The sequence below is a fragment of the Gymnodraco acuticeps genome, unplaced genomic scaffold (assembly GCF_902827175.1).
Source record: "Gymnodraco acuticeps unplaced genomic scaffold, fGymAcu1.1, whole genome shotgun sequence".
Lineage (NCBI taxonomy): Eukaryota > Metazoa > Chordata > Actinopteri > Perciformes > Bathydraconidae > Gymnodraco > Gymnodraco acuticeps.
In genome coordinates this window covers 453,821-480,537 of record NW_022990302.1, presented here as the reverse complement: position 1 = coordinate 480,537, position 26,717 = coordinate 453,821, and the positions used below count along the sequence as shown (strand labels likewise).

At 41.8% G+C, this 26,717-nt stretch overlaps 1 protein-coding gene across 1 annotated transcript in view; it reads left to right on the top strand.

Annotated features, from left to right (window-relative positions):
* Positions 1–8,633, top strand: part of vegfc (vascular endothelial growth factor c) — an 89,506-nt gene extending 80,873 nt beyond the window's left edge. Inside the window, exon 7 of the mRNA XM_034222665.1 lies at positions 7,764–8,633. Coding sequence (XP_034078556.1) covers positions 7,764–7,872 — 109 coding nt within the window. The 3' untranslated portion in view covers positions 7,873–8,633. The remainder of the gene's footprint in view (positions 1–7,763) is intronic.
* The last annotated feature ends 18,084 nt before the right edge of the window (positions 8,634–26,717 follow it).

The window sequence follows — 26,717 nt, the reverse complement described above, 5'->3', positions numbered from 1 at the left end:
CGACTCTATATAATAATAAAATACACGGAGCCTCTCTTTTTTCTCCCTCTCTTCGGACAGCGCCAGTGTCTGTTTCATGCCGCAGCTGATCCAGTAATGAGTGACCCGGCCGACAGTAAAAATAAACATATTTATAACTAGTTTAGGTAGTTTGAGAGGTAATTAAAATAGCTAAGGGTGATGATCTGACTTGAAGTGTGTGTTTTGCTCCATTCACCGCCGCATCACAGCGGGAGGAGCTGCAGGTGAGCAGAGCTGCGTGTCTCCGTCCTGTCAGATTAGACTTCACTCGCGTTTATGTCCATATCGAGAGAAAGATAAATAATCTGAATTCAGTGTGCAGTTTACATTGACGCGGGGGTGAGCAGCAGAGGTGGGGAGAGGCGGGGCTATTGCCTCATCATTATCAGAAAATGATCGTATAGGGCGTACACACGGAGCCGTTTGACCCACCAGAGCGTTGCGTATGCCGTTCTATCCACCTTGGGACCCGTTATCGTTACCGCAGTCGTTTAGTGCCATGTTCTGTCGTCCTAGTGTGGGGGAGTAATCGGGCACTTCAATGTGTGTGTGTGTGTGTGTGTGTGTGTGTGTGTGTGTGTGTGTGTGTGTGTGTGTGTGTGGTTAAAACGTAACAGCCTGCGGTCACTCTTTAGCTGTTCGAATGAAGGTAAACACAGTGTAGGCGGTGCGTAAAAGCTCTTTGAGTTGCAAGTCCCGCTGTCTCCTGGAGTGACCACACACCCCTGGCCGAAATGTCCTTAAAATGAAGTCTGAGTATGAAATATATCTCAAATAATGTATGCCAGGGCCAGTCGATCGCGAGATGTGTCTAAAAATAGAACAACAATATTCTGTTTTATCGTTAATGTCCTATAACATAATCTTCCTGTGCCACAATAATGCATTTGAATGCATTCAAAGCTTTGTGATTGGCGTGACCCCATGTGTGGGGGCGTGGCTGGTGGGCAGTGGGCACTATTTCGCTGACGTTGTCCGTGTCAACAGGAGTGACAGTTGTGTTCACACACAAGACCGCAATTATGGCAGAAGCAAAAAAGCCCAAAATATATAATTTTCACTCCGAGTGGGAGGATGATTCTTTTTTAGTTTATTCCAACTCAAAGTCCATCTGTCTCAATGCAAGCGTGGCTTTACCGAAGAAGGGTAATTTAGAGCGGCATTTCAAAACGGTGCACAAACGCTACGAGACGGAATTCCCTCCTGATTCTGCCTAACCTCTTCTGTTTGATGCGTGCATATGTAACAGAGTTAAACATGTGAATACATAATTATAAGTTTTTCAATGTTTAATTTATAAGAAGTTGTGAATTTTAAGAGATGAGATTGTTTCATTTAATATTTTAAGTTTTGTTTAAACGTGGGAACACCTTCCCGTTGCACGTTTTTGTTTACTTCCGGTATGTATTTTTCACCCTCCGCGGACTGGCCATCTGGAGAATCACAGAACGTCAAGGGCCGGCTCGATTCGCTGACGTTCTTAATGTTTTAAATGGCATCATTGAAGTTGCACCGACAGAGGTCCGCCGTTTCCCAGTTGACAGTTCATCAAATGACAATTAACTAAACCCATTTTTTTTTCATGTCCCTTAGGGGCTCCGTAATCCCAGCATACTTTGGTAGAAAGGTTCAACAGATGGTAATTTACTATATCAGCACACATTCAATTGACATTCTACACCAATATACTGAACAGCTAGGTCAGAACTCTTCAGATCATGCAGTTATATATATTAAACTTCAACCCTTCAAATTACTTGCTTTAAATTGAATTACTTTTTAAACAACTTGCTCCGTGTGTCCGCTTCAACCCTTTTCACCCTGGACCGATAGTACAGTCAGGAGTATACAGTACAGTCGTGAGTTCCTGCTGGACAAGGACATAACAACAAACCACACAATATACGCTACACTGGCAGAGGTACTCAGCGGCCTTGGAATACGCTCACTCTCGAGTGCTACCCCGAAGCTGGACAGGAGACGGCGCGAGAGGAAGCAGAAGAGGGGTATGAGCGGAGGCATCCGGGCTAGGCTAGCAGCTAGCCCACACAGGCCCGCTGGGACAAGTCCCCCCCACATTTTAAAATGATTAGTTTAGACCCCCCACTTTTACCATGTGGAAAGTCCGTGAATCGGTTTCTCCACTCGCCGCTCTCTGTAGAGCGCTGTGTCAGTGCTGCATTATCAAATCCATTCCACTTGCTTATTGAGAGAATGCCCAAATCAATGAAATCCGTACCATGTTTTCACTGCTACTTTGTACCAAGGCAGATTCACATAGCCGTACACATGCTGCACTTTTTGCATAGCTGTGTCTTTAGTTGTAAGCCCAGTGGCGATCTGTTCATCTGTCATATCATACAATAAAGCCATCGAAAATAATAGGATACAGCATTAAAAGTTATTCTGGTTCTTTGTGTGCCATAGCTCGGCTGTGTGTGTGGCACGACGAGCGCATTTTGTGTGAGCGAGAGAGAGTGAACGAGAGAGCGCTAACGTACATAAGGAGTTGTTTCTACAACAAGGAGGAGGAGAGCTCTCTCCTATCAGACACATCTTATAACGTCAGCTCAGGGAGGTGAAGGACTCTGAGTGTTTAGATCGTTGACTTTAGTCTAAGTTATCTCATGTAAACAAGTATTTCCAAGGCACACCTTTGATATGATCATTATACAAAATAAGAGAATAACAGGTATGAAATCATTCCAACTCATACTATAGGACAGTAAAGCAAAAATACAGTTTAAAAGGGGAGTGATTTGTAAAATATGCATAAAGAAAAAGTAAGTCTGTTTTAAACAGTACTGTTTCACATGGGTGGTGTTGAGAGATGTATACATAGATTTAGTCCCTGATTTACCAGATAGATCCATTTAACTTCAACATTTAAAAAAAAATCTTCCCGGGGGAACATGCCCCCGGACCCCCCAAGAGGAGGTGAGACCCACCAACTGCCCACACCCCCCGTCAAATTGTCCCACCCACATTGAGGATGCTTCCTACACCCATGCATATCAATGAATACTATACTACACGTCTACTATAGTAAACTAGGTGCTTACTATCACCTCATTTGTGATTTGTCATCGCTGACTTTCTCAATGGGAGAAGTGACATTTTTTGTTTTGAACAAGAGCAATGATTTTTGGCTCATAGGATGTCAATGCAATCCTAAAACATTGGTAAAGAGAGCTGTCAGTCAGGGAGCAACGAGTGCTACTTTTTATTGAGTTCATGTGTAGGGCTGCACGATTTGGGGAAATAATCTAATTGCAATTTTTCTGACAGATATTGCGATTCGATTTGCGATATCTTTTTTTTATAAATCTTTATATAGTTTTTGCACGGATATCAAACAGACATTTTCAAGACATTACATGTAAAATACTTAGTTTTCCTAGTACAGTTGACAAATACACACAAAACCCATTACCCCGCAATCTCATTCACACAAACATACAAGGAGGGGGGGGGGGGGCAAGGAAATCAAAACAAAAACAAATAAAGTGGAATATTAAATATTATTGCAAAGAAAAAGGGGGGGGGGGTGCTCTGCTGAGAATTAAGTATTGGGTTCTTCATCAATAGTAAGGGTGTCAATGTGGTCCAGAAAAGGCTGCCAGGTATTATGGAAGGTCGTCAGGGAGCCTCTAAGGGAGAACCTAATCCTCTCAAGCCTGACGCAATACAGGATTTTATAAATCCATCTATTATGGGTGGGATGGGAGGAACATATCCATTTAAGGAGAATAATCCTCCTGGCAAGCAGAGTGGTGAATGCATAACTCGTTTTGTGGTAATGGGTGCATTGGGCATCAGAGGAATTCCGAAAAGGGCAGTGAGAGGGCTAGGGTCCACTGTCTCACCTAAGACCTCCCTAAGTGAATCAAATATTGCAGACCAGAACTCTGATAGTTTAGGGCACGACCAAAACATGTGCATGTAGTCAGCCGGAGATTGTTTACATCTATTACATGTGTCAGACTTGTCAGGGTATATCCTGGCCAGCTTAGCGTTAGTGTAATGTACTCTGTGCAGAATCTTGCACTGCAGTAAGCTATGCCTTGCACATATAGAAGAGGTGTGTACCAGGTCTAGTATACGTCCCCACTGATCATCTGACATGTTAATCCCAAGGCCCTGGTCCCATACAACTCTAAGGGAATTTAAGCAAGTAGGATTTATCTTAAAAATGTTATTATATATAATGGAGGTGAGCTTCCTTGAATCGGTCTTAAGTGATAGGAAAGCATCAATTATCGAATCAGGAGGCCGGCCTGGAAATTGGGGGTATTTCTTTTCCACCAAGTGCATGATCTGAAAGAATCGGAACAAGTGAGAACTTGGAAGGTCAAATTTGTTGGCTAAATTTGCAAACGAAGAGAAAACACCACCAGCATAAAGGTCATTAATAGACCGCAGGCCTTTGTCTGACCAAGTCCGGAAGACAGGATCCGAGCACGACGGGAGGAAAAGGTGATTGCGATAGACCGGGGCTAGACCTGATGACGCTTGTAAGCCAAACTGCTTCCTAAACTGACCCCAAATCTTTAAAGTGTTAGTTACAATCGGATTGCGAGCAACTTGTTTAATTGGAAAAGGCAATTGAGAACATACCACCGACCAAAGTGAGAGACCCTAAGAGGAAGCCTCCATCTGGGCCCATCGAGGGTGTTCGCCCTGTGCTAAATTAGTGTTCCAAAAAAGAAGCTTATTAATATTACATGCCCAATTATATTGGCGGAGATTAGGCAGGGCCAGGCCACCTTCAGACTTGGGGAGTTGAAGAACTACTCTTCTGATACGAGCCCTCTTGTTGCACCATAACAAATTATTAATCTGCTGGTCAAGTGCTGAGAAAAAGGATTTATTTATAAATATTGGAAGGTGTTGGAAGGAATATAAGAACCGAGGTAGCACCACAATTTTTATCAAATGAATGCGTCCCATTAAGGAGAAAGGCAAGGAGGACCATCTAGCTAAGTCTGATTTGAAGCGCTCTACTAATGGACTAAGGTTCTTGGCAAAAAGCTCTGTAAACGATTTAGTAATATGGATACCCAGGTATTTGAATCCCTCTGAGACCTTCTTAAAAGGAAAGAGAGCTTGGGGAAGTTTTTCAGCGAGGGTGTTAACAGGGAAATATTCGCTTTTCTGGAGGTTGAGTTTGTAGCCAGATAGCTTCTTAAATTGCTCTAAAATGCTTAGAATTATAGGAAGGGAGGACGATGGTCTGGAAATGTACAGTAAAAGGTCATCTGCATACAAAGAGAGCTTATGCAAAAAACCGAAGCGCGTGATGCCCCTAAATCCTTCCTCACTACGAAGCCATAAGGCTAGAGGCTCGACGGCGAGCGCAAATAATGACGGAGATAGAGGGCAACCCTGCCTGCGAGAGAGCGAGAACAGACCAGACTTAACACCGTTGACGTTAACTGAAGCTACCGGAGATGTATAGAGGAGTTGAATCATGAAACAAAGTCCCTGCTGAAACCAAATTTGTTAAGTACATAGAACAGATATCCCCACTCTACTCTGTCGAATGCCTTTTCCGCATCCAAAGAGAGAACAACTTCAGGGGAACTAGTAGAGGGAGAATAAATAATGTTAAACAGCCTTCTGGTACTTGCGTACCATGCTGCGAATGGATCTGGCCCTTCCTACATCCAGGACATGGTTAAACCGTACACCCCAGCACGTGCACTCCGCTCTGCATCAACCAAACGGCTCGCTGCACCCTCGCTGCGAAGGGGACCCAAGTTCCCATCAGCAAAAACACGTGGGTTTGCTATCCTGGCTCCAAAATGGTGGAATGAGCTCCCCATTGACATCAGGACAGCAGAAAGCTTACACACCTTCCGGCGCAGACTGAAAACTCATCTCTTTCGACTCCACTTCGAGCAATAGAACTATTAACAAAGCACTTATATACTAATAAAAGACTGGCTTATCTAAAGCGAGTTGAGTAGCACTTGAAATGTTTTTGCTCTATGAAACCTGATGTACTTATATGATTCTGTTTTCTTCAAGTTCGTATTTTGTTGGTCGAACGCACTTATTGTAAGTCGCTTTGGATAAAAGCGTCAGCTAAATGCAATGTAATGTAATGGTATTAAAAAATGACTGTCGTCCTGAGATGAAGCCTGTCTGGGTGGGATCGATCAAGCCCGGCATCACCCTCTGGAGACGGCTAGATAGAAATACCTTAGCCATGATCTTAAAGTCTACGTTTAAAAGGGATATCGGCCTATAACTGCCACACAAGAGTGGGTCCTTATCTTTCTTCAACAGTAGAGTGATTGATGCCTCAGACAAAGTAGGTGGTAACTGGTCTTTCAGAAAGGCATCATTGAATACTCTCACCAGGATCGAGGCAAGTACAGAACAAAACGTTTTAAAAAAACTCTGTGGAGTAGCCATCAGGACCAGGCGATTTACCGCTCTGTAAAGATTTGATAGCCTCTGTTACTTCAGAGATGGTTAACGGAGCTCCCAGATCACCAGAACCTCTTCCATCAACTTGGGGATAAGCTAGAGTGTCTAAGGGGTTAGGGTTGTCCCAATCCTGTGGAGAAGACTCTGAGATGTATAATTTAGAATAGTAGTCTGAGAAGATATTACTGATTTCAGCAGGGTCTGTTGTAATATCACCTGTTGGCGACTTCACTCTAGGGATCAACCTGGAGGCACCGGCCACTCACGATTGATATGCAAGCAGTTTGCCTGCCTTATCTCCCTGCTCAAAAAATCGTTGCCTGGTTTGCAGAAGTTGCCTCTCGATCTTACCAGTTGATAACAGATCATATTGAGACTGAAGCTGAAGCCGTTTTTTATACAAAATAGAGGTGGGATTAACCAAGTATTGGCTGTCTAAATTTTGGATATCAGCTGAAATTTCTGTCAATTTGGATTGCTCCGATTTCCTGAAATGTGAGACAAAAGAAATGATCTGCCCACGAAGAAGAACAATTTGATTTGTGTTGCAAGAAAAGCCTTAAATTTGGGTTCGGACAGCAAATGAGGGCTAAATCTCCAGAATTTAGAGGGTGGTCTACCATGGGGAAAATTGATTTCTACAGAAGTGGGTGCATGGTCGGAGATAACTATGCTATGGTATTCACAGGAAAGAACGTTATGTAATAGTTTATCGTCAAGTAAGAAGAAGTCTATCCGTGAGTAAGTGTGGTGGACATGTGAAAAGAAAGAGAAAACTTTACTGGAGGGAAACTTAGTCCTCCACGGGTCCCTCAAGCCCAGCTGGTCGGCGTGACATTTTAAGACTTTGGTCGATTTAGATCTATCAAGCTCTATATCCTTGACCAGATTAAAGTCACCTCCAATTATAATGTAATGCTCATTGAGATTAGGTATAGAAGTAAAGAATTTGGATATGAATTTCCGCCGTGCGGAGGTGTGTCTCTTGTAAAAAGCAGATGTCTCCTCTAAGGTGTTGCAAATGTGAAATTACCTTGTTGGCTTTAGTGATATTGTTCATCCCTTTTAACGTTCCAGGAAATAAACCGGATATTTCCACCACTCACTGACATAGTCCTTTAAGTTGTGGCATAACCTGAGCAGAGAATAAAATAAAAGGGGAGGGGGAGAGAGAAAACTGTGATTAATCTGATTTAAAAATGTTAATCGTTTGACAGCCCTACATTTTTTATAACTGACCTGCTCCAGACTTTGCTGTTATGGTCTTAGTTTTGAAGCTAAATCCTGTTTATTATTTTTCCTTGCAGTTGTCTCAGGCCTCCCTGCGAGGTGAGGAGGCGGCGTTGTGAACCCGGCTTCTCCTTCAGCGAGGAAGTCTGTCGCTGCGTACCGTCCCACTGGAGGCGACTGGACTGATGGCTGCTAACGTGCATATCACAGACTCAACAAATAGAATGAATCACCAATCCTGCTGCTGGTCATGAGTATCCCCTGTGATGGCAGCTAAGTGTGTGGACCCTGATGAAGGTGGGAAACGTCAGAGAGCAGATCTGGGGGGCTCTAGGGATTTGATGCACTGCCTCAACTTATGAGGACGTTTTAAAGGAAGAGCGGCTGAGCGGGCCAGAGAAGGAAGGACTGAAACACTCGACACTTAAAATACTGTTTAAATATTTTTTATATATATTTGGAGGTTTTCTATTAATGATGTCTCAATATTCTTGTGTCAGATATTGATTATATAATTTATTAATGTTATTTTTCAGCCTTTTTTTATTGCAATTTCAATCTTTTTCCATGAAAATACACTGTGGTCCATATTTTTGTATCATGTACAGTAAATATATATAAATGTGTAAAATAAAGTACTGTTACATACTGTAAACAACGTTTGTTCTGGTGCATATTAAAATGTGGTTGTTCTGTTATAAATCCACCTTGGTCTCAGAAAAAAATGTAAAACTGTAAACCGATGAATTGTAAAGTTTTGTAAGGAAGGAATACTACGGTCAAATGTAAAGTGTGCCTTACTTATATTGTAAAGACATGTTGGACTTTTAGAAACACCCAGGTTCTCCTTCTATTGATACAATGTACTCATATATTTAAACTGACATCGGAAGAGTTTTATACTTAAGAGATAAAAGAGGAAAATATTAAAGAACACTCAATTGAGAGAAGCTTGCTGTTTATCTGTCTGTTTGATATATAAGGGTTTAATTAAATTCATAATCTCACATACAGAATGCATTTAATATGTTGAATATGCTGTGGTTTATAAATGTAAAATATATAAAAGGGCTGTTCTTTGAATGGAGCAAGTATTTCTCAAAGATTTAATACAAATAATACTTGACAGTTTATTTTTAAACATCACTGCAGCATTCCCACATTCAGAGGATGCTCGAGTTAAAACTTGTAGGCCTCAAAGACATGTCATGTTGTTTCCTCCTCATTTCCTTCCTGGACATTCTCCAGGAATGAAGCGTCCTCCCTGCGGCTGCACAGCGGCTGAGGACAGATGAAGGTTAACGTCATCCAAATATGAAAACATCCATCAGCTTATAAATTAAACTAAGATGTTCTTCATCTTCAGATTTGTTAACCACACTGATCATTTTGTGTGTCTGTCTTTGTATAACCGAGAATAAAGCTTGGTCCATGTAGTTGGCACATGTTCATGTCAAACATGTTTTAGGTTGATTTAGACTCAGTGAGCATTGTCTCTTGTCTGATAGTGATGTCATTAACTGGATCTGCAGCCAGGGGGGAGAATAGTGACCGGCCTCAGATTTGAGTCTCTCGCAGTAGGGATGAGAGCATCTCCAAGTCTGAAGCCATAGTTCTCTACTGGAGGAAATAGTGGATCATTTAGTTGCTTGGGAGTAATTTACTGCCCAAACAAGAGGGCTCAATATTGTGTTCATGATTAGATGAAGTGTGAGATGGACAGCAGCTACTATAATGTTGTGTTAAAGAGGATACTGGGTCAGATGGACATTTTCTTTTTTCAACAGCCCATTTCCATTTGGGAGAATGAGATCACACAAGCAGCCACACTCAGTTCCCTATGTAGGGTGTCTGGGATCAGCCTTAGAGACAGGGTGAGGAGCTCAGGCAGCTCGGAGTAGAGCTGCTGCCCCTTCTCTTGTGAATTGGCCCGCTGAGAGGCTCAGGTTACCTCCTGGGCCCTCCCATTAGAGTTTCTTCCTGATACGCCCAACTGGTAAATTCCCCGGGGGAACACAAAGAACACACTGGAGAAATTATCTGGTCTGGCCTGGAACACCTCGGGTTCCCCAGATAGACCTGGAAACCTTTGCCAGGGATACGGACATCTGGAATACTCTGCTCAGACTGCTGCCCTCATGACCCGCTCTGGATGGGATGTAATGGAGAGATGGATGGCTGGATTGATGGATGGATGTAACGTGTCTGTGGACTATTATTGCTGCAGTTTGTTGAAGCCAGTATAATGATGGAGGGCACAAAGCCTTTACTGTAGCGTGCTTTTTCCATCAAAGATCTGTGTCTGCACCGGGATTAGAAGAGAATGAAGTTCAGGGGTGGCCTGGGGTCATGTGCTACAGTTAGTGCTCTGCGTGTGATGGCAGTATCAGGGAAGATGTGCAGAGTGGGAGTAGATAGTAATGGTTTTAGCAGCGTTGTGTGTTCTTTTTAGGATTTGGTTCTGTTGGTGACATTGAGCATGGATGGATGGATGACGGGTGGGTGGGTGGATGAGTAGAATTACTATGTGTAATGTAAAAGGGAGTGCTCTTGGTGACAACAGAGATACTGGTCCTCCTCTCTGCTTTGTAATATGTACATGTTAGCAACAAGACTCCAACTGAACTCTAATTCTGCTTCGTGGCTGGATATGAAAATAAGCAACTCTTTACCAACCTGCTCTCAAACGTTATGAGGTGATCACATAGCAGTGTTTTTCTTTAAATATTAAACCATATGTGTCTGGGTTAAACCAAATATGCTGTTTCAGTACATTTTCAAGAAGGGATCGTTTTTAATAATATACCCAACACACTGCACTCCAGGGCGGACTGGGGGGGAAAAGTGGCCCAGGGATTAATTGACAGACAGGCCCACTTAATGCGCGGCATGTATCGGCCGGCCGGCGACGAAAGTATGTTACTTAACAAAAAACCCTATGCATTTAATGTTATTTTGGACCATTATTCATATAGTCATCACATTACCTGAGCCCTTGAGTTGCCTAGAGCAAAATAGTTACAGCATATATTTAGTGATTTTAATGTTAACAGATCATTGATGCAATAACATTTGGACCCAATTTGCCTGACTTGACACATGGAATAAAACATGGGCGTAGGAAGCATCCTCAATGTGGGTGAGACCATTTGACAGGGTGTGTGCAGGTGGTGGACCTCACCTCCTCTAGGGGGGTCCGGGTCCACGCACAGCACCGGCCCACCGGGAAAACTCCCGGTATGCTGCACTCTATTTCTGTCTCTCCCGCAAACACACAAACACACAAACACACAAACACACACACACACGCACACACAGCGATGGACTTCTCTCAGTCCAGTATGTCAATCATTCACACACAACTGTATGTTTTTGGGTGAAAGTATTCTTGCCCTGAGTGCAGCAGAGGGAAGGGTGTGTGTGTGTGTGTGTGTGTGTGTGTGTGTGTGTGTGTGTGTGTGTGTGTGTGTGTGTGTGTGTACACAGGACATGCTGCTCCAGAGGTTGATATACTTTATAATTCACTCCAGATGTAGAATGTTAGCCGCTGAACCAACATCACTTCTCTGGTCGATAATGTGTGTGTGTATATATTTGAATGTGTGCGTCTTTGCGCTTAATGTTAATGTCTCACCAGCAGTCAGACATCAAAATAAACTAAGTTTCAAGTTTCTCACAGACACAGACACACTTGTATTATCTTGCATAAGTTTCAAATTGAAAAATCGTTTTTAATATAAGAATTATAATAACATTTCCAAGTGACTACAAGTTATTTTTGGTAAAGGAAATGTAAATTGGATATAAATTAGATTACGGGTGAGCTTCAAATGTCAGAGTAGAACAAAACTGTTCTCCATCAGGCATGTCAGAGTGCACTGTTATATAAAGTAAGGGGTCCATAGAGGGATCCACACGAATACACACAGACTCTGCTACATGTTACCCAGCATCCTGCTGTAGCATGTAGCCCGAGGCGAGAAACTTTAACCTTAAACTGGAAGGTCAGTGGATCAAAACGAACAAATTGTGAACAAGTGTCCAGGTTCATTTGAGGCACGTTAAACTTGAATACAAACATGATATAATAGTATAGTTGTAACTGCAGTGCTGATCTAAAAACAGGTAGCAAGCATTACTTTTTAACATTATCATTTCAGCAGAAAGCAGTTACAAAATCTGTTTGTTATTGTTCCCATTCATTATAAAGTTTAATATCAAGTTTGCATATAGGATTATTAGATCGAAGTGTAATTCAATATAATGCATTGTACTTCAAATCCTCAGCCTCCAAATGGGCAATACTTTTTTGCCCAGATGATTTATTCTGCCATTCAAATACAATGGAGATTAATTCATTGTTGTTTATGCTCCTGAGAGCATTAATAATGTTGCAATCTTTGAGCCACAAGAGCAACCAATTCAATTCCATTCCCATCCTATTGAACTCAAACAAAAAAAAATGTTTTAGCTTCACCCATTCACACACATTCCTTCAGAGGCTGCCATACAAGGTGGAGTTGCTAAAGGAAACTAACATTCACATTGACAATCAGGATCAACCAAGGTTAAGTATCTCGCCCAAGGACACATAACGTTTTGGCTGCAGGGCCTGGGGATGGAACCCTGGACCATCCATTTGGAGGAAGTCCGTCAACCTCCAGAGCCCCAGCTACAACAGAGAGGGATACAGACAGAACCATTGTGTTTTGAAAGAACCCTGTCTCATTTGAGATGGTCAATCTTAACTATAGACAGAGATTTAGACAAATAAAATTCAGTCTTTAGTAAAGCAGAGTTTAATATGCTCATAAACAGTTAACAGGCCGTCTGTAAAACTACACGCTACAGACGGCTGACTGGAATCTGATGTTGCAAGGTCAGGAGCGCCTTGTGAGAAATAAAAAACACACTGCAGCCTTTAATCCGTTCCAAAAGGGAAAGCCACTCTGACAGAGTCTCTGTTGGAGGTTTACACAGCCTGCTCAATGTTTTTTTTATTTAAAAAGTGATAAGGTGATCAATCATTAACATGAACAATGTTCAAATAGAACAACCTTATATGTTTTACACAACTGGTGTTTCATATCAGGATCTTCTGCTGTGAGGAAATCAAATGTTGTCCAACGTTCCTCTGCTCCCTGAAGGACGTTATTGATCATACATTCATCAAGAAATAGCCAAGTATCTGTAGTGTCCGAGTAAAATGTCCACATCTTGTCAACATTTTGAAGATTTAAAACATTTGAGCAGTGATTTATTACTGCAGTGCAAATTAGATGGACTGCATGTACGTACAGTATGAAGCTGTATTCTAGTCTTTAGAACACAAAGCAGAATTTGTGTTTCAAACACACATGGGAAACCGTGGCTGCGAGGTCGTGCAGTTGTCTTTCGATCAGAAGGTTGCGGGTTCGATCCCAGTTCTTGCAGTCAACATGTCGATGTATCCTTGGGGCGAGACACTTGGCATTCCCTGCCGGGATGTGCGAGTGTGTGTGAGTGTTAGCTTACTTTAACAAATGGCACATTGCTCTGTATGGATGAGGTGTGAATGATGACTCGTAAATAGTGGATAAAGTGCTATATTTGCCATTAAATGCATCATGTCATTTTTACCATATTTACGATACTGCTGGAAGAAGCAACTTTAGGCAAGGCAAGTTTATTTATATTGCACACAAGGCATTCAAAGTGCTTTACAAAAATGAGAAACATTAAGAGCAAGAAATAGTGCAGCGGAAACACATTAGAAAATGGCATATAAAAACAGTCATTAAAAAGCAAAGAGTAAAATAAACATCAAACAAGCTAATATAGAATAACACAGGTATCAAATACATGAATAAAAGTTACAGTGCAGTTTAAGATATTAATAGTTCAATTGAAAGCAGCGGAAACAGAAAAGTCTTCAGCCTGGATTTAAAAGCGTCACAAACGAGCTGAGAACCAAAATGCAACACACGGGAAACCAGGGATAGTTGGTAACCAGCTTTATTGTAGGCAAAGGGCTGGTCGGGGACAAACTGGCAGGCAGTAGGCAAAGGGCTGGTCGGGGACAGGCGAGGGTTCCAGAAGTAAGCAGACGGGAGACGCAGGTACAGGCAGGGTCAGGGAGCAGACAAGGCAAAATAATCCAGGGACAAGCAGAGTCAGGAAACAGGCGAGGCAGGCTGGTCAGGGGCAGACGAGTTTGAAACCGGGAGAGCAATCTGGAAGGTAATGCGGGAAAGACTGGCATGCTGCGAAGTACGATCTGGCACTAAGGCAGGGTCGGCGTCATGGGGGGTCATTCGCGGGCCATGCCCCCCCAAATTAGTCACTGTGCCCCCTCAACGCAGGGTGGGCAAGCCTTGCCACTTTGCCGTTTTAAAAAAAAAAAATCATACAAGTGAAAACGTTTCCACTAAAGGTTTTTTGTGTGAAATACGTCAGAAATAAAGAATACAAATATAAAACACAGCCTGAGCTGTGCTCACTGCTGCTCTCTGATTGGTGTGTTACTTGATCATGACCCCCAACCTTTGTTTTGTTATCATAACGTGGCTGTGTGTTTAGATGAAAGCCCGGTGGCGATCTGTTCATCTGTTACACTGATTATACAGTAAAGCCATCGAAAATAATATACAGTACAGTACAAGTAGCCTACTTCTGGGTCTCTGTTTCATTCAAGCTCGGCTCTGTGTGTGTGTGTGTGTGTGTGTGTGTGTGTGTGTGGCACGAGCGCATTTTGTGAGTGCGCAAGCGGTAATGTGGAATGTTGATGTTAGCATCTGGTTAGCTAGCTATGCTAAAGGATATAAAGAGCTGTTTCTACACCAAGGTGGAGGAGAGTCCTCTCCTGTCAGACTGAGAGGATCTTATAACCTCAGCTCAGTGAGGTAAGTGTAGAGGAAACTTCTGTGTAGCTATGCTGTGGGAGTCACCGACTCAGGAAGGAGACACGGTAGGAGCAGCAGCTTTGATGTCAAACACTGATGGTTTATTTGGAGTTACGGCCGGAGGATTCACATCACAAGTCCAAGAGCCAGAGGTTCTGACTTCACGGTAGAGTTGCCACGTCAATTCTGGAGAGCCTGTCTCTTGCCAGCCCATTTAACTGGTTCCACAGAGAGTCATCAACATGTTTTGATAAGATAGCTTTAGATAGTTTGGGCACACTAAGTTACCAGCTTCCGCCACTTATGGCCTTGCATATGTCATGCCCTGGAGTCCTCAGACAACAGAGAAGGAAGTGTCCCAGTGTACCCACAATACCGACCATCTGTGACCCAGTATTGACCGGTCACAGAATGGGAACAATAACATTATTGGCTGAAACAGCCTGTGTCCTTAAAGGAGGTAAACAGACATCAAGGTTTGTCCTGTATGTCACATCTTGGCGTCTATGATAATTATTTCCATAACAGTAAGGACTCTCAGTGTTTAGATAGTTAACTTTAGTGTAGATTATCTCAGTGGGTCTCAAACGGTTTGGTCACCATTTATGTAAACAAGTATTTGCGAGGAATACCTTTATATGATCATTATAGTTATTAAAGAATAAGAGAATACATAAAAAAACGGCTATGAAATACTATAGGACAGTAACACAAGAATACAGTTTAAAAGGGGAGTGATTAGTAAAATATCCATAAAGAAAAAAGTAAATCTGTGTACAGTTCTGTTTCATATGGATGCTGAGAGATGTAGACTATCCATAGATCTCCTAATGTTGCTCTCAAAGTGCACCAGATTGATGCATTTAACTTCAATATTTTTAAAATAATCTTCCCGGGGGAGCATGCCCCCAGACCCTCCTAGAGGAGGTTTGGATGCCAAAAAAGCCCGAGATTATGGAATTAAACCAATAAATAAAAGCAAGGATAATTGTGTGTTATTGGTGAGTAAATAACAGTGTTATTTTGAAAAGAATAACAAATTAGAAGGAAAAAAAGATTTTTAAAAAATACAGATTTAAGTATCCTGAGGCTCTGAGCCCCATTTATTGTCCTCACAGACGGAAACAAAAGTCCGAAATTATCCGATTTAAAATAAAAACAATAACTGTGGCTTGATATTGAGTAAGAACATGTTTTTATGAACCACACAGCTTCCGGTCTTCCACGACCCGACCGGAGAAAAATACATGCCCAGTAGAAATACATTGCTTTTAAAATCGTGCTGTGCAACACGAAAAAAAAGGGGAAAATCATGTTGGTGAACACGAAATGCCATGAGACTGGGTTGGACGATCAGCTGTGCAGCGTCATCACAAACGGACGTCGCTTCACGTGACGCTCCGGAGGAAAGGACGTCCCATTGCTCTTAAAACTCATTTCCCTGCTTCTCGTGGTTTCCTTGCGTCCCTCCATGCTTCCCTGGTGGGAGGGACTAGACGCAGGGAAACGACCCAAGTGAGGGAAGCAAGGATTTCATTTAACCAACCTGAGACAGGGCCACAGAGACAGTATTAGACCTTGTGGGACAGGGTGGGTCGTTACAAGGAGGGTGCTGTAGCTTTAAAGATTTAAATCACTAGTTTGTACACAATACAACAAACTAGTCAATAAGCAACACACAGGCAAACCAATACTTAGGCAACAAATAGCCGGTAGGCATGGTAAAATACAGCTAAAATCTAAGATCAAGAAAAGGAAAGGCAAAACGGTAGCAAACTAATCCTAAAAATAAATGGAGAAAGGAGATTTGAAATTGTATAAGACTTATATGAATGTCCTTCAATGTACATACAATTAATCTCCTACCTCTGATGCAAACGCACCCACTCAAATATCACCTCACTGGACACCTCCGCAACGGTGATTCTCTACACAGTCTCTGCTGGGGCTGACAAGAAGCCTGTAGTTTACAGGCCACATGTTAACAATTTAGTGGTACACTGAATGTTACAAGTCCTAACAGCAGCTTCACATACCTCGTATAGGGGGAATACACGCCTATCACTATCAGCCAGACAACGATGACTGGAACAAGAACACTCGTAATAGTCACAGCTGATTTGGGTGAGGTGTCAGTGGGCATTTAAAGTGTAGCGGGAGATGCTGAACTACGTGCAGCTGCTGCAGCGTTTTCCTTATATGGAAGGGCCAGCTGACTAAAGAAGTGGGGGGGGGTCTTAAAGGGGCCACGTGAAAAAATGATCTGACAGCTAATCCAGAAAACAGTAGCGCCGGCTACAATCGGATGATGGTAAAGTAGACTAAAAGCTTTAGAAATCAAAGTACAACATATAATAAGCACCCTGTATCAAGATTGATGCAAAACAAGTGACATTTGACCTTTTTAGAGAGGTTTAGCAAAAAAAACTCCACCTCTGAGGTGATTTGGGTGGAAATGGGCGTTTTTACCGGTTCTCTGGAACCCATTGATAGATTATCAACTCGACAGTCTTCATATGGATTGTCTGCAAGGAACTGATTACCTTTCTACTCCAAGTTTGTCCCAGAGTTATCCACGTGATATTAGCTTGTTAGCAACTGAGTGTTTGCATTAATTAATACAGTGAATGGACTCTTAGCCACGTTATAGCTAACTCAGCTGACCTTATTGGCTTCAGTTCGGGGTTTTTCGGCATGAAAACCCTGACGATCTTTATCAGTTTTGCTGCAAATTGGTGACAGTGAGGAGTTTTGGACAATACCAGAGAGCACACCGTCGCTGGACACCTTCCCGCCACCGTTGATCGCCATCTGAGGCTGAGGGATCGGTACAGCTGCAGTTTGGAGTTGAAGATGTAAGGTATCGCTTTGGTTTTATTGCTCATTTCAGTGAAGAAGACAAATAGTTTTGACTTTCAACGCTCTCAAGCATCACATCAGGCCTGCAACGTGAGGGGTTTTATTTCATTTTATTTGCCGGCTTGTGTGTGTGTGTGCTGACTCTGCTGAGTGAGTGTGGGCCCACTGAGTTAAGTGTGAAATTGTATTCAAAGGTGACCTTATAATATTTTGATATGATTAATAATTTCCAGTTAAAGGGATTATTAATCAGACATTATTGAAGGTACATTCTGACTGTGTATTTCCTGTTTGTTCACAAGTATACAGTAAATAATTGAGATCTCTATTTCTAAAACTGAGTCCAGTGTGATATTTGGTGATTTATATCAATAGAGGTATTTAAACTAATGTGTTTAAGGTAAGTGTCATTGTGCTCAACACATTTAAATATACATTTATTTTATATGTCTGTTACGGTTGCTGTTTGTCTGCTCCTTAATCTGCCTGTGAGTGTTTTCAGCTGTGTGTGTGTTTATGCAAATGAGCTGTGTGGTTGCTCCAACATCCTTGGCTGAAGACGGTGATTGGATTGACGACGTCCAATCGCAGCGCACAGCCAGCGCACACCTGCTGGGGAGGAGTACAAAGGCTGCGGACTATCACCACTCTGGAGGCTCTGACATGTGGACAGACGCCTCTTGCTACTTGCTCTAATATAATTCTGTTAACTATGGTTAAACTTGTGTGATTAGTAGTGTCTAGAGTAGCTTAGTTAGAGTGTAGAGTAGTTTAGTTAGTGTTTAGAGTAGATTAGGATTTTGTGACTGTTGCCTTTTAGTTTAGCTGTGTGTTTTGTATATATTCCTGTGTTAGTCTGTACCACTTTTAAAGTGAGGTTTTGTTTTGTTCTTTATTTAGCATATTAGTATTTATTTTCCCTGTATGCCTTTTGAGTCCTCCCTTAGTTTGGTTATCTGTCAACCTGTGCCCTTTTGGCCCTTTTGTTTGTTTCAGGCTGCACGCCTTCCATTTTGTTTACCGCTGCTATTTAAAATAAACCATTTATAATTAATACCAATTCTACTCTGGTCGTGTCGTTTCCCTTTTGTCCCCCTAGCCAATTGGGAACGTAACACGTGGGGTCTCGCGTCTGGGATCAATAACTTAATTCCTGCGGTTATAAGTGGTTTTGTACAGCTAAAAACATTTGGTAAGGTTGTGTGCAGTTTTAGCTGAGTATGGCAACTTTTAATTTGGAGTCGTTTTTAGTCTGTCCTTCACATGAGCAGTTAGTTCAGTGTCGTAGAGACGACTTATATGAGATAGCGCAACATTTCAGTCTCGCAGTGACTAGGCAAACATTAAAAAAAGAGTTAAAGGCTCTGGTGGTGGATGAGTTGGTGAAAAAGGGTTTTCTGGTGTTGCCTGCTCAAGCTGAGTTCACTGTGCCTAATGTCCTTGCTAAGGGAGAGGGTAGTGACAGCAAGGGGAGCGAGCCGTGTAAAGCACCGTCTGCGCCGCCTCGCTATAGTCCACCGTCTCCTGGTAGTCTAGATTCCCGGGAAGGGAGTAGACTCAAGGTCCGTCTCGCCCGGCTCCAGTTGGAAGCTAAGGACAGGCAGCTTCAGTGGGAAGCTAACGACAGGGAGAAAGCCAGGCAGTTTCAGTTGGAACTAAGAACGCTGGAAATCAACAAGGAAGTCAGAATGCGTCAACTGGAGCTAGACTCCGAGCTGCGCGCATCCGATGCTGTTGGCCATGTCGGAGGAAGCCTGTCATCTCCTTCTCATTCACCTGCCTTTGATGTGAGTAAAAACATTTCGCTAGTGCCAACCTTCACTGAGACTGAGTTGGATGCCTATTTTAGCGCATTTGAGTGCATTGCTACAGCGTTGCGGTGGCCGGTTGAAGTTTGGGCTCTGATGGTCACGTGCAAATTATTTGGAAAAGCTCAGGGAGCAGTTGCGGCTCTTACGTTGGAGGACAGTCTAGACTCTAGATTATGCCTTGGTGAAGGTTGCCATTCTCAGAGTATACAAACTCGTTCCCGAAGCTTACCGGCAAGAGTTTAGACACCTTAGGAAGGGTCCTCACCAAACTCATGTGGAGTTGGCCAGAGTAAAAGGGATGTGGTTTGATAAGTGGATTGCCTCATGTAAAGCCACTGATTATTCTTCTCTGAGGGAGTTGATTATGTTGGAGGAATTCAAGAAGTGTTTGCCTGACCGCATTGCTGAGTATGTGAATGAACAAAGGGTAAACTCTCTCTCTGCTGCCGCGGTGTTAGCTGATGAGTATGTGCTGACGCATAAATCTGTGTGTTCCCCGGTCTCTACTGAGAGATCGCGCCATGTATCAGCCGCACCACCTACTGAGCCGTTGAATGTGTCTAATGTAACAAGAGAGGAGAGAGAGTGCTGTTACTGTCACCAACCTGGACATGTCATCGCCAACTGTGCAGCGCTGAAGCGTAAGGAGCAGCGGCAGAATATGTCCCCGCCAAACGGAATTGGCCTGATCACCAATACCCGTGCACAGGCGAGTAAAAGTGTTCCTGATGTCTCGTTAGCTGAGCCTGTGATTGTGCCTGTGTTTTCAGATGAAGCTGTGTCCGAGGACAAGCCAGAAATTGTGGCTACCCCTCCTCCTCGTGAGGATGTCGCGAGACCGGCGCAACACGCCGGCTCAGACAAGCCTCTAGACTTCTCGACGCTCAATCTTGGTGTTGGTGTTAGCTCTACAACATTTTAAGATTCATGTTGGACCCAGCCTTTGGCCAATTGTGATGTCTACATGTTACGATTCATTTATATTCTGCCCCAGCGTGTCCAAGCACAATCAGCGTCTCCTGCACTGGGCTCTGATTGTGCGGGACTATCACAGTAGCAACCCTGTCTCCTAAAAATTACATTCCCACAGAACTAAACTGCATTCTGAATTACGTTTAGCTAGAAACGTATTTACTCCCACGTTACGTTTGTTATGAACGTATCTCAAATACGTTTATTTTCTACATATCTTCTAGAAACATATTTTCTCCCACGTTACGTTTCTTATGAACGTATCTTAAATACGTTTGTTTTCTACATATCTTTGCCATTTATTGTCTTGCTTATAATAATGATAATAGTCATTTATAAATATCATTTTAGAGCACACCTTTGTAATCGACAATCGGGCTCGATATATGGTTACATTAAAATCAGTAGGCGAGGCTGTAATTTCGCCAGCTGTTACTCTCATGAGCGAGGCAGAAAATAATAGTTTTAACATGACAAAAAGCTGCTGTCGTTTATTGCACCTCAAACATTAAAACAAATCCAGAGTTACGTGTTTCTGTACTTCCTCTAAGAAGAAAGGACAATAACAGAAGAGCTCTGTGGCTTCAGGCTTGATCGCTGTTCAAATGACAGCGTTGGTTTCCCCAAAAGTGGGCGGGGCTGTAAAGTGACGTAGATTTTACTATCATCTATTATTCAAAACCATTCTATTTATTCTAATGTAAATTACATGCCAGTGTTTTATCTTTTTATTTATTTGTTTTTATTTTAAATTTTATAATGTCTGACTTTTTTTCCCGTCTGTGAGGAAAATAAATGGGGTTTAGAGCCTCCAAAATACTGAAATCTGTATTTTTTTAAAAAATATTTTCCTTCTAATTTGTTATTCTTTTCTAAATAACACACTGTTATTTACTCAACAATAACACACAATTATCCTTGTTTTTATTTATTCGTTTAATTCTATAATCTTGGGCTTTTTAGCATGCTTTTTAGCTGTAAATAAAGTCACCAGAAACAGACGGGACATTTCGAGATTTAGGATGGCCGAAGACACTACACTACCCATAATCCCCAGCTATCGTTTGGGACTACAGTCCCGTTGACAAACCCCGTGATGTTGGAGTGGCAGTGCGCCAAGGTTACGCCAAGCGTCAAGCTCTTTGAAATGGAACGAAACCACGGCAGACTATTCAAAACTGGACTCGAACGCCCCCCGAGAACTACACATGCTGGCTATTGTGTTTCGCAACATGTTCTCTATGGCACGTATCTACTGGGAATTGTAGTTTTAAAAGACGTTTTTCCCAAAATTTGAAGTTGACAGTATTAAACTGTGTACAGCCCTGGAGGTTTAGGCGACAGGAAACACATTGGTGTGTACACATTTAAAACATGTAATTACTAAATGGGTGAAAATCGCTTGTATCCATAATGGGTAGCATTAATATATATACCCACACGACAGCTCATTGTTACTTTGTAATTCTACTCCACTACAATTCAGAGATTAACCTGGTATTTTTACTCCACTACATTTAGTTTAGTTACTTTGCAGATTCTGATTAATGATGTGAAATATAAACAACCCTTAAAGCAGACTTTAGTTACACCTGAGTAAAATTCAGGGAAGGTGATTGTCAAGTGCCAACAATCAGGAGAGATATTTGATAGTTGGTGCTTGAGAAGACTAAACATTTATCTGCAGATCTCTATAAAGTATATTCATTACTCGTTATTCTCTACTAATAGTTAATTAAAAACGGTATAATGGCTATTTTGCACATCCCTTTCAAGATTTCAAAAGGTGTATTGATCATATACACAACTTGGGTCCGCAGGTTCCTCAACAGCGCATTACAAGACATCTATCAATATGTGTGTATCCTCCACCATTAAACTGTCATATTCTGCACATTTCTTATTCTATCTACATAAGAGTATAATTAATGTGTATAATATCAGTTAAAATAAGTGCTTTAACATTGCAGCAAAGCAATATATTAGACGTTAAGTACTTTGTCAGGCTTAATATATCTATCTGTAGATAGATACCCCCAAAGCTTTTTTCTTATTTGAAAGAAGACCTTAACCTAAAGTATTCTTTAATGTGTTAAAGGTATATATATATATATATATATATATATATATATATATGTGTGCAATTATTAACACACGCAGTTGCATATGTCTCAAAAAGCGTGGGATGTTGGTTATTTTCTCCATCTAGGATGACACCAAAAGCCTCCCAGACGTTGGATTTCGCTCTTGAGGAAGTGTTATCGAAAATGCTGTATTCTCCGCTAGAGAGCTTCACCTCAGCCATTTCGAATGTGGCGCGCACAGCAGCATATTGATGCGCTGCAGAGGTTATGATTATGCGCGGTCCCGCGGGGGAGAGGTCTGAGGATTTTAAACATTAAACTAAATTATTATTATTTTAATATATTTATTATGCAATACCCGCGACCCGACCCGCATCATCTTTGTTTTACCCAGAACCGAACCCGGAAAAAAGCGTTTGAAAAAATACCACCCGCGAATCACCTTTTTTGCGGGTTACCCGTCGGGTACCCGACCCGATGCAGGACTCTGCTAGGCGGTGCACACAAGGTACACAGCATACTAATAATAACTTTGAATTATTAGTGTAGGACACTTATGTATGTATAACATCTGAAGATGTGTAGTTTTATTCATGTTTTTACATAATTTTACAGGATATTGCTATACTATTTCTCATGCTTTACTTCTACACATTAATATCTGATTTGTAAAACATCACAGACAGAAAGGTATATCCGTCATTTAATGGTAAGCTACTGACATTGTGATTCCATAGATGTGTCTCCCATCACCCAAATCCCCTGACTATTCTCTCAACTCAGTATTTACATTCTTATATTCAAAGAAAATCAGTAATATCTTTTAAAACTACAAGTCCTTTTCTATCAGCTCTGCACCGTTATGGTGTAAATATAACCTATCTACCAATTGGATCAAATATAAAAGTCAGCTGAATTACTATTGACACTGCAAGGAGACGTATTTTGTGAAAAGAAATTGAAGATGTTGTTTAATTGTTGATATATTTATGATCCACGTCAAGTATTCAGTTTTGGCGGCAGTTCTCCTGTTTGTCTCTCTCATCAGGGCTCTATAAATAAAGAACTACGGCAGATGTGTAATATTTAATGCAGCCGAACCGTGTATTACAATGCCGTTATGTGATGACTTCCAAAGAGAAAAGCAAGAACACTCTGAATTAGGTATTTTATTTTTCGTTTTCGGATATCATATCTTAACACCATAACCCAGCGTGCATTGCGGCTAAAACATCCAATCAACGAGCTTCAAGCTGAGGATCTTGGGTAATCAGTTCTGTGGGTTTGTGGTGTGTATCGCTCGAAATGTCCCGTCTGTTTCCGGTGACTTTATTTACGGCTAAAAAGCCCAAGATTATAGAATTAAACGAATAAATAAAAACAAGGATAATTGTGTGTTATTTTTGAGTAAATAACAGTGTGTTATTTAGAAAATAATAACAAATTAGTAGGAAAAGATAAAAAAAAATACAGATTTCAGTATTTTGAGGCTCTAAGCCCCATTTATTTTCCTCACAGACGGGAAAAAAAGTCCGACATTATGCGATTTAAAATAAAAACAAATAAATAAAAAGATAAAACACTGGCATGTAATTTACGTTAGAATAAATAGAATGGTTTTGAATAATAGATGAGAGTAAAATCTACGTCACTTTACAGCCCCGCCCACTTTTGGGGAAACCAACGCTGTCATTTGAACGGCGATCAAGCCTGAAGCCACAGAGCTCTTCTTTTACAGTCCTTTCTTCTTAGAGGAAGTACAGAAACACGTAACTCTGGATTTGTTTTAATGTTTGAGGTGCAATAAACGACAGCAGCTTTTTGGCATGTTAAAACTATTATTTTCTGCCTCGCTCATGAGAGGAACAGCTGGCGAAATTACAGCCTCGCCTACTGATTTTAATTTAACCATATATCGAGCCCGATTCTCGATGTGTGCTCTAAAATTGATATTAATATACTTTATTAATTGCCGTGGGGAAATTGTTTCTCTGTATTTGACCCATCCTAGTGTTAGGAGCAGTGTGCTGCCATTTTGAACGGCGCCCGGGGAGCAGTGTAGGGAACGGTGCCTTGCTCGGGGACACCTCGGTCCACCTCGGTAGCACTTGGTCTTGCCGGGACTTGAAATGGTGACCTTCCAGTTGCCAAGCCAAGTCCCTATCGACTTCGCTACCACCGCCCAAAAAATGATATTTATAAATAAATGACTATTATCATTATTATAAGCAAGACAATAAATGGCAAAGATATGTAGAAAATAAACGTATTTAAGATACGTTCATAACGAACGTAACGTGGGAGAAAATATGTTTCTAGAAGATATGTAGAAAATAAACGTATTTGAGATACGTTCATAACAAACGTAACGTGGGAGAAAATAAGTTTCTAGCTAAACGTAATTGAGAATGCAGTTTAGTTCTGTGGGAACGTAATTTTTAGGAGACAGGGTTGCACAGTAGACACCCGTCATTAAACGGTTCAGAGAATGTGTTGGCCGATGCTTGTCCAGGTTGAGTTTGAGATGTTGGTGTGTGTTATTAAAGGTGACATGTCATGCTTTTCCGGTTATTACCCCGTCCCCTTGTGTGTTATGAAGGTTTTTATGCATGTAAACGGTGTGCAGAGTCAAAACCCTCAAAGTACACCATGTAGAGAGTAAAACTCTAAAACAGAAAATACCTCCCCAAAACGCCTCGTTGGAGAAACGTCACTGTCCATTTGATTCTTCCGGGGACATCATGATGTCATGTCGTCCCCAGAACGAAATGGACCAATCCGTGGAGCCGTTATGTTACATCCGCGGAGTCGTTACGTTAAGCCCCCGCTGATTGGTCCAAATTGACCAATCCACGGACTTCCTCACACACTCAGTGCATGCAGCTCTGCTGATCTCTCCTCCCTGGCTGCAGGGCTGATAACAGAGAGTTGGGATCGTGGCGAAATTCTTTTTGCAGACCCATTCTCACAGCGTTTATCAACCTTTTTCTTACTCAATATCAAGCCACACTTATTGTTTTTACTTCGGCTGTGACTTTGTGTGTGCTCAGGGTGAGTTTCGCTGTGTATCGCTAAACAAGGAAATCACACCTCCACGGAGCTTAGCGCGATTCACAACGTCCCGACCAATCGGAGCACACTGGGCTCACAGGGAGGGGGGGGGGCAAGAGCTGCAACGAGCCGTTTAGTGGAGAGAGTGAATACTGCTGAATACACGTACTTCACAGAGATGCTGTATGCGAAACCAATGTGAGTTTGGAAAATTGCACAGTATAAATATATTCTAGTAGACCACAACAATGGAATTATGATCAGTGGAAATGGCCATGACATGTGACCTTTAAGAGTTCGTTAGTGTGTTAGGTTCACCAAAACTGTGGGTTTGGGTTTTAAGGGGGGGGGGTGTTACGGTTGCTGTTTGCCTGTGAGTGTTTTCAGCTGTGTGTGTGTTTATGCAAATGAGCTGTGTGGTTGCTCCAGAGGATGATTCCAAACAATTGGCTAAGGCTATTACCTTGGAGGAACTTAAAGCAGTGGTCCTCAACATGCAAAAGGGTAAAGCGCCTGGGTGGGACGGCATCCCCCCAGAGCTCTATTTGACCTTCTGGGACCTTTTGGGCCCGCTGTTGCTTTCCATGATTGCATTTTCAATAGAACGGGGCAGAGCCGTATAATAGAAGAGTTATGACATCTCCGTTCACTCCAATGGACCACTTTTTTACAGCAATGGCGGATCGTGGAGCCTCTCATTCGTTCCCCGGAAGTTAGCGCCAAGGCTAGCAGAGCGGTAGAGTTGCAGCATAATAACCGTTCGTGACGGACTTTTAAAGGTAAGAAGAAGTTTAAAGATTTATATTGCGGATATTATCAGTACATCTGATTCAAATTAACATGTGTATTAAAGGATGTCAGTGGATTATCCCTAAATCAGTAGATTTAGGGAACGTTTACAGATAACAGATCAAGCTAGGATACCGAATCAAGTTAGCAACACACGTTGAACAACCTTTTAATTGTAAATTCCGTTCTCTTAATGTCTATTTGGTCCAACGTTGTTGAATTAGAGAAGAGGGGCTTCTAAACGGGATTGTATGCGGGGGTGGAGGGAGTTAAATATTAGATAAATATAACTTTGGTGCGTGTAAGAGTGAGTGTTTTTAGCAGAGCCATATTGTGTCCTTGTGATTATGTTGATTATTACCTGCCTGTATAATGTTGCAGCTCAGCTGATTTTGGATTGATGGTAAAGGGAGAGGGACTTAAGTGAGTGTGAAAACACAAGGTAAGTTTAATACTACTGTTTTATATAAGTAAGCATACTAAACATGTATTCTATCACTGTATTATATAAGTAATCTTGTTAGTAACCTACTGTATGGCAGGTGGAGGGGCAGTGATGTTACAGGTGGAGGAGCAAGACTGCA